We start from the raw sequence: 16,773 nt of genomic DNA on the forward strand, positions 1-16,773 counted from the left end.
TTATTTTACGAGATACCTTAAGTTCTGATGTCACTGCCATTCTCAAGTCTGACAGACATAGTTTATCTTACTCAAAAAGAAATGACTACAGTGTTTCAGATTTGACTTAGAACACTCAAGTTTCTACTTAAAGGGAATACCCTTCCCTTTATTCTTGTCACCATAAGCCACATTTCAGTTTTGCTTAAGCTATGTAAGAGACTGCTGAAATATGACAAAATTAGCTAGTAGTTCCACTTTATTCAACATCAGTTTTGCTGCAGGATCTCCACTCTTAAATACCAGTGACCAAGAAACCGTCAATTTGCACTAGGACCAAGAAAGCGTGACATTAAGGGGATTACATTAAGATCTAGGCAAGAAAGACATTTACGCCCAGTGTCTGCTTTTCAACAGTAGGTGGTGTGACAGGATTAGATAACTTGTCCCAAAATACCGTTTCAAAAAGGGAAAACCAGGAACAGCACTAGGAAAGGAAGCTACATCCAAGCTATTTCCCTCCGTGCAGATCAGCTCAGTAACAAAAGAGAAATCCTACATACAACATATACTAAACATGCATTAGGATATTAGATGATACAGGTCACGGAATATACCACACAAGCTTCAATGAGTCGCTAAACACATTTGATGTCAGATCTCTCTTCAGAGCTGCAGAACTGCGACTCTGCACAGTATTAAATCTCCAAGACAAAAATTATCACTCATATTTTAGAATTTTTTGTAAGTTACTGCAATGGACACTTGGGTATCTCCAACTCATTAAAGAGCCCCCAGCCTTTGTCATGCCATGAGAAACACCATAACCCACAAGCTCTCACTTACTGAAAACATCTCTGAAACAGCACTCCAGACCACGTATCTGAAATTGTGTTTGAAAAAAAGAAAAAAAAAAAGCAAAAAAGTTTCTGTGACAACTAAACTTCATATGACAAATGCGACAGCTTTCTAAAACTTTCCACATTGTTTTCTAAAAAGGTTGTTTCATTAATGGATCAACATACCAGAACAGTAATTAATCCAGACTAGTCAGAAATTCCTTTACTAAACAGCCTCTCAGCAAAACAAGGTGCAAAAACCAAACAAACCCCGCTCCCCCCCAAAACAAACAAACAGAAAGGGGCAGCTGTACCTACACCGCATGAGAAGTTTGTATGACTAAGTTAAAGGTTTATATTTCAAAAGGCAGCGAGAGGAACAAACGCAGCTTATCAACTGCATTTGCTATTGTGCTGGACTCGTTCATCCAGTTCAAGAGGTACGGGAACGAAATCCTGTTTTCTTCACAGTGATTTTTCTCACAAGAGGGATTGAGGCAAGCACGTGAAAAAGCTGCGTCTCTTCTCGTACAGCGTGTGCCCTGTATATGATTTGGAGCCAGCCCGGCTTCTCTGCAGCCACCGGAATGCAGCAGTGCCCTAAACCAGCCCTGAACTCAAACCCACAGCCAGCTCTGGGATGGCCAGTTTCAGAAGCGCGGCAAACAGACGACCTTTGCTCTTTCCTTAGTTCTTTTCCTGCTTGGCGCTTTCCTATAAGCTTCCATTAAAATAATTACCCAAGCACTCAGATACATTTTTTTCAAAAGCCCAGCTCAAGGGAGGATTTCTTTTAAGCCATGACACAAGATCATTAAGCAACTACTCCAGGTGTTACTTCAACTAACAATGGTTTTACAAAATATTTTTACAATTACCATTCCCTAAGAAAGGGGAGCACAGAATTAGATGCAGAGGTTTTGAAGACAGAAGCAGGAAGATATAAACAAAAGTACTGGAAACAAGCACAAAAGCAGGATATTTGGTGAACCATAATTATAAAGACAACCAGCAATAGCGTCAAAGTAACAGGCTTTCATCAGTTATTTAATCTAGTCACTGAAGTGGAATACTAGAAATATCACATTCCTCTACAGTGAAGTAAGGAGCTGGCAATTCTTTAGAAAAAAAAAAAAAGTCTCTACGCAACAACTACGTTACTTCAAGTATGTTAAAGTATCTCTTGTACTGGAATGGAAATAAGCAAGGAACAAAGCTCATTTTTCAAGAGACTCTGAAGTCAGATTTCATATCCTTACTCAAATAATCATCCTCTCATATGAATCTCTCATGGGTGGTTATTGATAAGAATAAATTAAGGCTTCCTTTAAATAGCACTGGAGCCTAAAAAATTCGAATTGAGAGAATAAACATATGCCAGTAGTGGTGAACTTAAGACTTCACTGACACCAGGCAGACTGTCAAGTTGAATACGTATTCACCAAATCCACCATTTCAAACTGGATCGACACATTTCACATCTAGAACTGAGCACAGAGCAACTGGGATTCACCGAGCTACACAACACCTGGAAATGAATGGTTGGAAGCCTTTCCCAAACAGAAACCCAGGGCAGACTAAGCGCAAAAGGAGTCTTTGGAAGAATGTTTTTGTTGTTACTGTTTTTGTTTAACCCTAAGGCTAACAGCAATAGTTGGTTTGGCCTTTCATTGCTTTATCTCTTGAATATGTTGAATTTTGGATTTTTGTCTTATGCTTTCTGATTTTTCCTGCAAGTTTAAAAACCCAGAGGGTTCTATTTTAGAACTGCTAAACTTCTTAGCTTTTAAAAAAATAATTTAAATTATGATGAAAAACCCAGTCTAAGCCTACAGTACAAGGTCTTTATAAAGCAAGGGGAGCAAACCTTCAAGAAAACATGCTATTTTTTGGCACCTATTGAAAGGAGCAGGTAAATGATGGAAAGACAAACTGGACTTTGGTATTGTTTCCAGCAGACCGATCTTAACATATTTGTAAGGGTGTTTATGGTTGCTATTAAGAGCACTGTAAAGCAGCAGCAATACTAACTCATTTCTGATGGCTGCAAGCCCCCCAGGTTGCCTGATTAGCCATTCAGCAGTATTAGCTATACTTTATTACACTATACATATATCAGTGTTTCTTCGAGGAATAAAGAGTGGTTACAGCATGTTTCATAATTCTACCAAAGATTTACAGATAATCTTTCTAGTTATCTCTCCCTTTTGAAGTCTCAAATTACTACCAAAGTTATCAAGAAAAAGCAGGGCACAGTTATGTTATATTGCTAGCAACGCCTCAACTGCTAAACATAAACTTGGGCAAAGACAGGGAATGTTACAATTACTACTGGGTCTAAAAAATATTTACGTGAGAGATTCATTTGTTTAGGGGATAACACCTGATCATAGAACAGTTTACAGATTAAGGCAAGACCCAGCTCCCCACGTTATGCAGACTTCCGCAGTATTGTTCCCATTCACCTACAATCCTTAGGGAAACGCTCCTCTTTGGCACAGGTATCAAGGAACCAGCAGCAAGTTAGAGACAAAAACATTACCAGGCTACCAGCGGCCATGTGGGTAGGTATTCACGCATTCCTCCTCTTGCAGCTCAGTCTTCTCAGACTAGAACTGGAAAATTGATCTTCAGTGATATAAGTGTGTGTGTATATATATGCACTCTCTCTATATATTATATATAGAGCATTATAGTAGCAGTTCACCACCATGAAACCAACTCTTTTCATTCTCCAAACGCTCCCACTGTCAGAAGAGCAACTGGGGTGTTTTCAATTAGAGGGGGAAAACAACATCCATGTACGCCTGCTGTTAAATTTCAATTTTTTCCCTTCCTATTTGGCCCAGTTATGGAATTTGTCAGACTTCCTCCCACAATTGAACCCTTCCACAATTAGAGAGACTCCTCCCTTCCCAGTCTCCCCTCAGGCTCAACTCCTTGCCCGTGACCTCTCCAGCATCTAGAAATAGCCCTTCTCCTCCCTGGCCTCAAGTCCCAACTCACATCTGCTTTCCCACCTCCAGTACAGTCTGCTATCGTACTGCCTGCCGGATTTACTCAATTTTAGGTTTTTCCTTTTGTAGGCTGAACTAGAGCAGCCCCACAAGAGATCACGTCCACACAGTCACGCTGTCATCTCCTATGGCCCCAGGCAGAGCCAGTCACCAGATGGCAGGTAGCTTTACACCAGCTTCCCAGGGCAGCTGCACAGTGGTGGCAAAGCTTGTCCACTCCAGCTTTGCCAGGAGACTGTTGTGAGCTGTTTACATCCTGCCTTAAACAAACCCCAACCTCTAGCTTTAACCCAGCTATTGGAAAGTTCTGTCCGTTTAGGAGTTGTGGGCACAAGTCAAATCAATGTACGACAAAGAAAGCTGAGGCAAAAGAAAACCACCGACCACATCCAGTTATGATTTTCGTTATTGTCCTGCTCTTCACATCACACACCCCTTCATGTTATACGCTGAGAATTTTTTCATAGAACCATAGAATGGTTCGGGTTGGAAGGGACCTTGCAGATCATCTAGTTCCACCCCCCTGCCCTGGGCAGGGACACCTTCCACTAAACCAGGTTTCTCAAAGCCCCGTCCAGCCTGGCCTTGAACACCTCCAGGGATGGGGCAATGATAGTTGCAGCTTTTATACCCACATTATCTGTAAATTTTTTAAGTTTTCTGTTGCAGGAGAAACTTAATGCATTCCTTGCATGAAGAAGGAACCTTACTGTAAACATAAATACAGTTTTCTTCAGGAAGACAAGGATTCCTATTACTCTCCTCCTTTACCTCCACACCGAGAGAATTCAGAACTAACCAGCAGAGGTGAAGAGTTATTTGAAGACACACCAGCATGTCCTTGCAAGTAAATGACTAGGTACCGAGAAATTCCCCTGCAGGGAACTGGTGCACACCTCAGTCCTAAAGAAGAATGTTCTTACACTTGCATCCACGTTTCTGACAGCATTGATAGGTGGACTGTTAGTATCAGCCTCTGCAAGTACGATCACGTTTCTTCCTACAGGTATAATGCATTGAAACCCTGGTGTGGCTAGTCACAAGTCACCTGTAAAAAGTCTGGGGACATATGTGAAAACTTAATTCCCTAAGTATGGTCATTGATGGCCCCAGAAACAAAGACGAAAGGGTGAAATGCTCCTTTCTGGATGCTGGAAGTCAACAGAATACTGGAAACACCATAAGCTTTGGAATAAAGATGTTCAAACCTTCAAACGTTACCATCCCCCTGCTGCTTCTACTACCCCAAGAATCTCAGAGGACCACACCTAAGGCTACCAAACCAGAGATAAATCTATCAACTTGCTTTGAAATCATTCATTGTAACTGATCTCATATTACCTCACAAACAAAAAACCTTCTGCTTTTACAAGTTTCTCATGGTCCATTTGACTTATAAAACTGAACAGGAAATAATGTATTCCAAATGGGTGTTTTTATGCTGAACCCTATGGACGGCTTCCAAAACATGAGTGGTATCTCTCCCGTGGTGAGAGCTCCTTGTTAATGAGGCGTAACAAAAGAAATTAGTCAAAGCAAGTTTTTCTGTTAGCGTATGTAGGCAAAGCTAAACCCAAATTGATTATGCTGAATTCAGATTGCATCGTTTTATGGCTCCTTTCTGACTTCAAAATGTGAATTGACCATTCTGTACCTGAATGACCAACACCTGGGGCAGAGGCTTAGAGGTCAATGGTTGCCACAAGGATACACACGCTGCTCCAGGCACCTTCCAGCAAGACACTCCAGTTGAGGATGGCCAGGAAATGAGGGCAAAGCGGAGTGGAAACATTACTACAGAAGTCCAACTCAGGCAATTGGAGATTTCAAGTGGCAGAAGGGACGCCTTGTGAGGTTCTTCCTAGGCCCTCACAACTAGCACTGCTTCCTGAGCTCTCACAAACCGATCAGCTGGACAAAAGTCCTTTCAGATACATTAGGTACATTACAAAACGGTAACTTTATACTGGAAATTAAAAGAGGACCAGTTATGAGAAACAGTCATTGTGGAGCTCCATATGGAGCAGTGGAGAGCTCTCTAGATGAAGATGACCAAAGAGGGATGACAGACAAGCTTTACGTCATGCTACAGACATACCCTGTGTTCCATGGAGACCCATGTATGGGTTTCCTCCTTCTTCCAACACCTCTGGAAGGTGAATACGGGAGTTTTAAATTCACTTTTAACACAGGCTTCAATTACTGTAATGAAGCACTACATGTGTATTAAAGAAAGGGAAGAGAGGACCAAGTAATCTGGACTCAAGGACAAATATTATAAGGACAAATAATGATGTTATATAAGTTAAGAGTATGAGGACCCTACTTTTAGGATCCATGAAAAAATCTGGCTGTTCTGCAAAATTAAAAAAAACAAAAAGCATAAAAAAAACTGGTTGAAACTAAATTTTAAGCCTTATTTATAGACTCTGGTGTATTTCAGATTTGTTCTTGAGAAAGTACATGGATACTCCTACAAGTAACTCTCCAGTCCTGCATTTCCTGACCGTTTCAGGCCAGAAAACCTGGAAGTTATGTTTGCCTTTTAAAATATTTTGTTTCCTCTTGGCATCATGTCAGTCCAACTTCAGAGTCACATGGTAGACAGCAAGAATGATACAAGCTGAAAAATGATTTGCAGTAACCATGTTTGGTTTAGCTCCTGGTTCAGTGTCAGAATATAGACTCAAGATTATGGGAATGCTTATTGAAACTAAATTGGTTTGGTTCCGCTTCACTAGTATTGTGAAAGGCTATGGCAAAAAAATACTGAATTACCAAGTTTATATACATCTCCAGCTGTATGAAAACCCATTGAAACCATTTGGTTTCAATTTTTCATCTGAAAAGCCTTTCTTTGTGCAATAAATAGCAACAACACTCAATGAACACAGCCTTAATCTGTTACGGCCTCTTCTGGTTTTAACTTTGGAAGCTTCTCTGAATTACACATTTAAGTGTAAAATCAAACCAAAACACAGTATAAGGAATTTAGCAATTATGAACTAACAAGCAAATCAGTGTTTCGAAGCATCACTAAACTTTTTGTAGTCTAATGCAACTGAAACGTATTTCCTATAGCATATGGGTAATTATTTTCCCTCGTGCTTCAGTTAGTTGCAGAACACTGGAGAAGTCCTTCAGTGTGATCAACTTTTCATACGGAATGGGTCTCACTTGTCCAAAATATTAAATGAAACACAGAACTCTTGACTGTTGAGCTTCCCACTACCCAACCTCTCATTACTGCGGTTAAATGCTATGAAAACACTAGCAAGCCAAAGAGGGAGTACCACTGGACTAGACTCATGGAAAAGGTAAATAAAGCACAGGGCTTTACTTGGCTATCAGTGACTTAAATCAGAGACAAAATGGTACCTAAAACGTCAGAAATAACTGTCAGATGGTTAAAGACGTTTTAGTTACAAAGACGATTTACATGGTTTACATTAATTTCTGGAAGTCTTTAACAGTAAGTGGAGGAATAATATTTTTGCTGCTTTCATATCCCCAAATAGTTTCAATTACACATACGGCTTGACAGAGCTCTCATAGCTAAGACATCAACAACAACGTGAAGCTTCACACAGTGGAAAATAATTTAAAGCAATGGTATTATTTTAAAGCAGAAGGGTAGGTAAAGTATTAGCTTATCAGAAATCTTAACTTGCAGGTAAAGCTCCATTCCTTTACATACTTATAGGTAGGCCGTAGTCAGCACTAAGAGAAAAAAAAAAAACACAACTAGTTGTGGTGGACATTCACATTTTTAGATCTAAAGTAAATAATTTATATCCCTATTTCACGCTGTTCAAACACAAATCAAGCAATTTCCTGCAGCTCAAACTGTCACAGCGTTTCCATCCAACCGCATGGGTGGTAGCATGTGGTTGCAGGGGCAGGCTGACAGTGGAAAAACTTGGAGACCACCAAATACTCCTTGGCTTCTCCAGTGCCCTTCCCCCCCTCCCTTTAAGAGGGAGAAAGACACGGCTCTTCCCAAACCATAATACCTCAACTATTAGCCGGCTATTACTCCTCCACAGTGGTTATGTACATCCAATTAGAAGGTTGTGTGCATTTGCTGGGAACGAAAACAATAGTTGCTTTCATTTCTGGACTGGTTCAAAGTCCAGATTACAAAGTTACACACGCCTTCCAGTAAGAACCAGGTAACTCAAACATTTTATTCTGTGTCTTGAATTCTAATAAGTGTTTTGACCAATAGCAAACATAGCAAAAGGCATATTGCCTCCCATCCAGTACTACAGAAATCTACGCACACCACCATGGAAAAATTAGCCGTAGAGAATTAAGATTTTTGTTCGAGAATGAGTATGTGATTACAGGTCATTCTGTCTTATGGAGGAATGGAAACAAATAGTTACAGAAATAATTGAGGCACCTAGCTTGCAACTGTGACCCAATTTCTTGATTTACTGCAGAAATGGGGCTTTGCCATTTCACTGACCACTTGGATACACTGAATCGAGTTGGGCTCACCTTTTAAAGAACCAGTTTAATTCAGCAAAAACTCTGAGTTCCAGCCAAGATACACCAATACTGGTGAACTGCAGCCAGCAACCGTTTTGAAATAAATAAAGTTATTTTTAGCTTAATGCGCTCTGCGAATAACCTCACAAAAATATAATGCTTGAGATACGAGTTTTCCTCTCCTTTTGCTGTCTTCTGTTTGGGAGAGGATCAGGGCATTTCCTTAGAAGACATGCTTCCTATTGGGTTAGCGTCTTGCCACTGAAAATTTACAGTTTACATTTACAAGTGAAGAATAATTACTAAAAATCTCAACCTCTGCCAAGTTGCAAAGATCTTATAATTGGTGTTTTATACAGGGCATTTTTTTCTTTTATTTCTTGATTATTGGCGAGTTTCCTGCTTCCCACTTGAAATGACAGTGCATGATACAATTCACTGCTCACAAGCTCTTGATTATTCTGGGAACAATACATATACTGATATATTTTGGACAGAATGACTGCTTTTCTCCCTCAACATCCACATGCAAGAGATGACACCGAGCTATACCACCACTTCTCTTGTTCAGAGTATTTAATGGACTCACTACACCAATTTGTCTTCCTGCCCGACGACCCGAATACAGCCAGCAACTGGCTAAGAATTAGTTGCATTTATGTTAGTACTTCAGGAAGCAAAAAAGTCGTTAGGATTTGGACATTTTTAAGACTTGGCTTGGCAAATGCCTGAACAACCTAGTCTGAATTCAGTGCTGACCCAATTACAGGCAAGGGGGGCTGGGCTAGGTGACCTCCAGAAGTTCTTTCCATCCTGGATTTAGCTCATCTCTAGTCTGGAAAAATCCTGACAGCAACCAACTGTACAGCTACTGAGTTATTTATCGGCACTGCTGGAATTATATCAAGGCACAAGTTTAATACCAAAGTGTTCAAATAACCGGAAGAAATAGTTATTCCCCACAGGATGGGTTTAGCCAGAACAGGTAACCGAGTTTGGTTTAGAAGCTGCCACATGGCCACAATAAGCGTACGTAGAGTTTTACTTCAAAAAAACTTTAAAAACAGATGGGGTAAGCAGCAGCGGACAGGGTTTTACCTGAAAGGTGGGGTCACATAACACAGCAGGGTTTTCGTACCAACTAACTCCTACCTTTTCCCATCCTTCCTTCTCCCACCCTGTACACCCATCCTCCGATTTGCATCGGTACTATGTTTACCAGGGAGCAAGGAACTAAGAATTCTCTTGGCAAGGGATGGGATAATAATAGTTTAACGCATCAAATCCCGCTTTGTAACACCAAAATATAGCATAAACAAAATGAAGGGTAAGATATGCTAGGAACGGTGGGCATGAAAATAAATTCTTCTCATGGGCAGCATTACAATTCTGGTCTCATCAGATCATAGCATGACTTTGAAATGTTGAGGTGCTTTTTTATGCTTTTATCTTAAGCAGTCTTTTTCCAATAAAAGAAATTTGAACGGTATCCTACTGACTACCATAATTTCAGCATTCAATGCGTTAAGGAGTGACAGCTTTAGCTAAAGAAACTTGGGGACTAAAGGTTTTTACTTTCAACAGCAAACGGCTTCTGCTTCTAAAAGTGCATTTGATTTTTTATTTTTTTTAACAAAGGGAAGAAATTAGTCCTATAACCCAGCCATGCTTACATATATTTCTAGCGATGGTGTCATAAGTCTACTCTGGATTAATAACCTAAGGGACAAATATACATGTATACCTATATGCATCTCAGTTCTTCTAAGACCATAATTACAGATAGGAAAGCTCTGAATTGGTATTTAGAGAGGCGATGAGCCTTCCAAGAAATTGGTGGCTTACAGGTCGGTACTTAGTCCATCGAGCAAGTCCTTCACATTAGGAAGGATCAAGTCAGGGAACAGCCTATATCCACTTTCTTTGAGGGACTCATCCCATGAAGGGCTACAGATGCAGATTTTATCACGCTTCACCACCTGTATATAATTAAGAGAAGTATTTTGGACTGTTTTATAATCTTAGATTGAGTGGGTTAAAAAAGAACAGGTTTTACTGGGTATAGCTGGGTGTGCACACTTTTCAAATTACAGTGCATTGTAGTGTAGTCATTTATAGCCTGGTTACCTTTGCAATTAGCTATATTGCCACACTTGGTTAAAAAAAGCATATAACCTAAAAGAACATTTCTGAGTTTCTACAGTACAATTACAGAATGTAGTTTCCAGTCACCAGATTTGAACAGCAGCCTACAGACTAGTTTTGAGATCCCTATCGTGTCGCCCCCCCCCGCCACGCTCTTGGTATTAATCAATCTGAGCTTAATTAGCAGCTCAAGCAGTAGTCTCTCCTTCAATTATGTTTTTCCCCTTTCTGGAAACTATAGAGCTGTACCAAAATTAGGTTGAACAAAATATGCTATGTCCTGAAATAAGGGCCCATTCCCATTGGGATAGCATACAGTTGCTTATCATAAATGCTTTGTACCCAAGCTCTGTATTTTCTCCTCTTCATTTTTACACCCTTCAAGTAATTTCAGTTGTAATTCCGCAAAGTACTGTTATATAACCAAACTATAAATAATAATATTTAAATATTGTTTCTTCTTACAGCACCACACCCTCCTAAATACATTCCTTATGACATAAGATTTTTACAGTGATGGGGTGTAACTTGCCTTTTTTGTTTCCTCTATCCATATTAACAATTTGTGATTTAGTTAGAATCATATTTAGCACCAAAAATACAGCTTTGTACCATTTGAAAAGTTCTGCCAGAAAGTACATTGAATATGATATCTTAATTTTAAGAAACTAGTTAAGTGGTATTATTCCAGTGAAAAATTCTCTTACCAGAGCTTGATGACAGAACAGCTCCTTTGTGAGAAGGTGCTTTAGTTGTGCTGATAGTTTTATTTTCACATCCTTTCTTCAAGGGTAACACAGATGGCATCATTTTAACCTTGGTAGTTGAAACACTTTGTAGTGTGATTGGGTCTTTCTTCAGTGTGTTTTTCCCTTGTGTCGTCCCATCTTTCACAGAAGGCATCTGGTTTTTAAAAAAAAAAAAATCCAACACAAAAACCCCCAAAGAACCCACACACCACCACTGTGAGAAGCCCAGCATCTGCAACGAAATACTGGCCATGCAGGCAGGGGACATGCTTAGCTGTTGGCTGTCACATTGTCCCCATCTCCAGTTCAGAACCTCAAGAATCAACTCCTGAATGGCCCTCAGCAACACAATACTATTAGTTTGAAGCTAGTAACTGGTAATGACAAACACACTAAAGAGGTTACAGGGGTCATTTTACATCAGAGTTTTTCCTCTTCCTCCCCAAATGCTAATTAAGCCATTCAATTACATCGACTGCACCTAATCTCAAGATCAATTCTCTACGAGCCCTTCCAATAGGTTTCCTGGTCTAGGTATTAAGTTACAACACAGAAATAGGCAAAAATCTTTCACGTTCAAGTGCCATAGATAAAACAAATTCAGGAGTGGACACAGGACAGGTTTAAAATAACTGGTTTATATGTAGTATTCATCTGTATTTCATAAAGAACTCTTGCTCCAGTTTACACAGGCACTAATTCATGACCACTCATGCTGTAAAGTTAAGGCCATACAGGTAAATTCATAAGAAAGTACAGCTCTTCATGTGCTTTTTGGTGACTCAAGCTGAGATGCAGCAACTTGGTCAGATTAATGCATTTTCCACTTTTAACTCCAATCCTCATCTTCATTTTCAGAAGTTAATCTGTACTTTTCCAAAGACCACTTAAATTTAGTCCAGCTGATTGGGCTACTGCCTATTTTCTAGAAATTGTTCTACGAAATTCTAGAAAATTTCTAGAAATATGCTCTAATATGGAGCATGTATTGCTCTATATGCTCCAGGTACCAGCAGAACAATTAATATCACAGAGGTTTCCATCTTGGTGACAGGGTGAATTAAAAGCATTCTCTCTAACCCTCAGCACCAGAAGCAAAGCAGAATCCAAGCTCTGAAATACTTTAGAATTAAGATAAACTATCCTTGCTTTCCCGTTAATTTAGGTTTTCAAGTTCATATAAAAAATCAATGATATTATTTATTAATTTATTTTGTAATGTTTCAAAAATGTATAGCTGCTTCTGTTTTACCTGAAGTAGCTTCCTCTTCCATATACTGAGCTTTACTGGAGGTTTTCCAGGAAATCAGTAAAGCCTGACAAAACTTCAGACTCCAGTTTTACTGATAACAGCTGCTTCCTCCATTTCACCAATTTAACATAAGCCGCTGAACCCACAAGCAAACAACAGGAGGGACTCCACAGCGCACCAAGACTCCAACCCTGCGTCCCTACCTGAGATCTTGGTCGAGACCCAACCCCGAAGTTCTTCTTTTCTTTCCCACCGTTCCTGTTCTTTTAACCTTCCTTCAGAGTATCTGAAAGCAGCACGTTTCTCCTGACAGGCAGCTGACTCGTCCGAAAATATTTTCCAACCAACCAGCACACGCATACCTCCCGGCCAGGAAGTTTGCACCTTCCAGCTGGCTGACGGCCCAAAACCAGGTATATGCCCTCCGCATGAGAAATATTTCCTGGCTACTCTTCACTATTCTAATAGTCCGACTTCAAATAAACAAGCTCCCAAGTTATTCAAAGCAGACAGCTAAATTGAGATGTTAAAAATAAAACGCTTCACCAACTTGCTGGTGTTCTGGTTTTGTGGGACTTAATATTATTGTTAATATATTTCTGTAAGTAAATTTTAGAAGTGTAATTTAGTTCTAAAGCATGTTTTGAAAGAAAAAAACACACCTGAAAACAGCAATTTATCTCTAATGTCTATTTAAAGTTACAGCATGACTAGAATTATCTTGATAAAAGCACATATTAAAAGTTATATTTAGAAAAACCCCACCAAGTTATTGCTATGTGATTTTAGCAGTCTGACTAAATTAAGACTTGTTTGCTTTTATTACAAGTCTTACCAACTGCATTGTCTTAAAATGACCTTACCAAAAAGGTTTTTATACCATGGAGTAAGGCTGAAGACACCAAATGAGGCCAAGTGCAAGCAGTTTGTAAACGGTGTTTCTTCGCTCCCTTTATTAGGGAGAGTCTTCACCTCAGAAGTCAACACCACAGTTACATTTACATACCCAAAACCCATCTCACAATTTTTATTCAGCACTGTGTAATTCAGAATTCCCTTTTTCCAAATGTGCAAAACATATAATTAAGTATGTAAAGAAAAAAGCTTACTAAAGGAACTGAGTGCAGGTCAAACGTTTCCTTTGCCACATCTTTTACCGCAGTTGCTTCCAGAAGAATTCCCATGTTGCTGCTTTCCTCTTTCTCACCTCCGGTGGCGTAGATGTTTTGAGCACAGGGCTGCATTAAAGAGTTTGAACTTTCCATTTTATCGTCCAGCATCTCTTTCGAATTCTCCACGCACATTGGAAGGGCAGCAGAAACCGAAGAGCATGCCGAATGGGTAGAGCTCGCTTTGCCAACATCTTCCGGATTCTGCCTTAGTGCAGGTGTCTTTGAAGCCTTGTGGGAAGCGTTTCTAGGATGTGTTGTGGCATGTACGACTTGGCTAGAGAAGAGGTGTTTGTTAAGATGTAGCTTATGGGGCTTATTCACAGGCAATTCCACTTTAGTATCTTTAGCTAGATCTATTTTCTTTCTCAGCACTTTCACAGAGGGGGACAATTGCCTCGGGGAAGCAACCAGCGAAGGTGATGAGGCAGCTGATAGCTGGGGGGACTGGGGAGACTGTTTTAATCCTGTGCTCTCTCTTGACTGTAGCACAGGCCTAGACATAACCTTTGGCTTAACATTTTTGAAATTAGGTTTGGGAAAGCTAACAATCTCAGATTTCTTCGCTTTGGTTATCGTTGACACAACAGGAGACCTGCCCACTGGTTTTCCTGCATTTTGACCTGAACTAGCTTTAATCAAAGGCCTTCTATTATGTCCTCCTACAAACGCCTTGTTTGGTCTTAGGTTAGGAGACTTGTCTCCAAATTCTGCCAAAGCCGGAACAGAAAAAGTTGTATTTTTTGATCGTTCTTTAGGGGTTGAAGTACATAGAGCAGAATCGCTTTCGTCAGCCATAGGACTGAAGACCACAAAAGTTGCTTCGCACTTCAGGTCAGGTATAACAGGCCTCTTTTTTGGTACACTGCGAGATATGAAAGTGGTGTTGTGCATATTCTGATGAGCAGCACTTCCAGAGGTACTTTGTTCTTTGGTTAAGGGTTCACTGGTTTTCTCTGATACTTGTTCTCCATCCATTTTATCTACCAGGAGAAGGTGTGCATGATTTACAGGACTATCCATGCATGTTTCAGCATTGGAATTCCCAGTTTCATGATGGTCAGGGGTATCCTGCAAGGATTTCACTTGGTCATCTTCGTGACTATTAATGCACGGTGATAATGTATCTCGCCTATAAGGATCTATATATCCAGCAGCTGGTTTTACAGACTGTGCTTCTGTTTCATGTGATTCTTTATCAGTCTTGTCAGTGTTTTTTAGATACTGTTCAACACCTGCCGAGGCAGGACAATATACTTCAAGTTCAGAATAGGCATCTGGGCTTTCTGAAGCCACTGTTGCAGAGGAGAAATTAACTGTTCCTTCTGAGCCAGTTCTATCAAATTTCCCTCTCGTACACACTTCAGAAGAGATTAGCATTTCCCTCAGATTCATGTCATCGTTTTGATCAGTTTCCAGAGTTTCACTGATAACGTTAGTGACATCCAACGTGCTCAGGGGGCATTGTGCCGTGTCCTTTATCAGGGACCAGGCGTTCTGCTCTGAAGCAGGAAGAGGTAATACACACTGGGAGTCCGCCTGGCTGTAAGGCACTGATTGTTCAATACTCTGATTTTGCATCTTTGCGGTAGCAACGTTGCCTTTTAGTAAGTTTGTTGCTTCTTTCAAGTCACAGTTTGAAGGATACACACAATTCTGTTCGGTCACAGAAGACTCGCATGCAGCGCCTCCATCTCCCAGCAGAGCTCCTGCGCAGTTGTGTTCACCAGGTGTCTTCTGTAGATGAAGTGCTTCAATACACTGCTGTTTTAAAAGAATACTTCTAAAGTCAATCTCATTTTCAAAACCGGTATCATCTTCATGCTCAGTCACTGTATTTTGGTCACCATGTATCTTGGTAGCACAATTCTTTGAGGAAGGTGTAGTTCTGTCACATGCGTAGTTATTTCCATTTTCATCCCTTATAAGTAAGGAAGACTTCAGGCCATTCTTTGCTTTGTCATCTGACTTTTCAACATTCATTTTGAAGGGTAGATTTTAAACAATTTTCATTTTATATATATTTAAAATCCCAGAGAATGCAGACTCTAAACTTGCAGAAAAAAAAAAAAAAAACAAACAGCTTTTCCCAGGAATGCGTCAACTGTCCTGAAAGATATTTAAAAAGTAATTCTTTGTTTTCATGTTTCCCAAGAGGATTCAAAAGTTCTGGAATTAAAAAGAAGTTAAAAGCAGTTAGCCAAACCAAGATTTTAAGACAGTAATCATTCTTAAGCTATTAGTCTTTGAATCAAGTGCAGCCATTTTTGACCAACTTCCTTAAGGAAATTAGACTTTTGCAATGATGCCACCTGTGCACGTTTACCTTCACAAGCCATTTCCACTTCCCTGATGGCCAAGCGACTTTTGAACCCTTTGGTCAGCTGCGGTCAAGTGTGACTTGAAGATTGCATTCTGAGCTACTTGGTTGCTTGGCTTCCACGCAAGCAAAAGAACAACGCAAAAGATTTGGCTCCTCAACAGGAAAAAATGTATCTAAGGAGCTACGTGATAGAACGAACCACCATTTTTCCCTCTTCCAATAGCAGGTAACCCAACAAAATGACATGGTTCCTCACACAGCCTGTAGTCAAGCTATGAAGCTTCTTACTGCACGGTACTTGGGAGCCAAAAGCTTACACAGGCTTAAACACAAGCGGGTAAGGGCCATGTTAAGAAAAAATCTGTCCCATACTGAATACCAATCTGATTCTGTGAGCTTTCAGTCGCAAGCTGCAAGCACCGAGGAGAACTCTAGGGAAAAATCACTACACATTCATCCTGTTCTTATACTCTTCACTCAGCGTTTAGCCCTGGTTACTGCTGGGGACTTGACACAGCATTAGATGGATCTTCAGCCTGTCCATGTCTGCTCACATGTATGCTCTTATGTGCAAGTTTGCACGAGGACAGGAAGTTAAGAGAGATCTAAATTGTAATAGCGATTAAATGCTGCTGTATAAGCTCAGGTTTTGAATCAGACACCAGCAAAACAGGAGCAACGCTAAGGATCCCAGTGAAAACGAACTTCAGTGCTCATCCCTTGATGCACACAGCAAAGAGCTATTTCAAATGACTTTTGAAGTTTGGTGGGAAGAAAACAGCAGGACATGAATATCAGGATTAAGT

The 16,773-nt window shown here is 40.2% G+C and overlaps 1 protein-coding gene across 3 annotated transcripts in view; it reads right to left on the reverse strand.

The window, feature by feature from the left end:
- MTUS1 (microtubule associated scaffold protein 1) overlaps positions 1 to 16,773 on the reverse strand; it is a 126,824-nt gene that overhangs the window by 78,088 nt on the left and 31,963 nt on the right. For 2 of the 3 annotated variants that reach the window (XM_063335414.1, XM_063335415.1), the window contains exons 2-3: positions 13,585 to 15,813; positions 11,182 to 11,377 (exon numbers count right to left, since the gene is read on the reverse strand). The exons of the other annotated variant lie outside the window; for it this stretch is intronic. In XM_063335414.1, coding sequence (XP_063191484.1) covers positions 11,182 to 11,377; positions 13,585 to 15,627 — 2,239 coding nt within the window. In that variant the 5' untranslated portion in view covers positions 15,628 to 15,813. The remainder of the gene's footprint in view (positions 1 to 11,181; positions 11,378 to 13,584; positions 15,814 to 16,773) is intronic. 3 annotated transcript variants of the gene reach the window in all.

Source organism: Chroicocephalus ridibundus, chromosome 5 (assembly GCF_963924245.1).
Source record: "Chroicocephalus ridibundus chromosome 5, bChrRid1.1, whole genome shotgun sequence".
Taxonomy (NCBI): domain Eukaryota; kingdom Metazoa; phylum Chordata; class Aves; order Charadriiformes; family Laridae; genus Chroicocephalus; species Chroicocephalus ridibundus.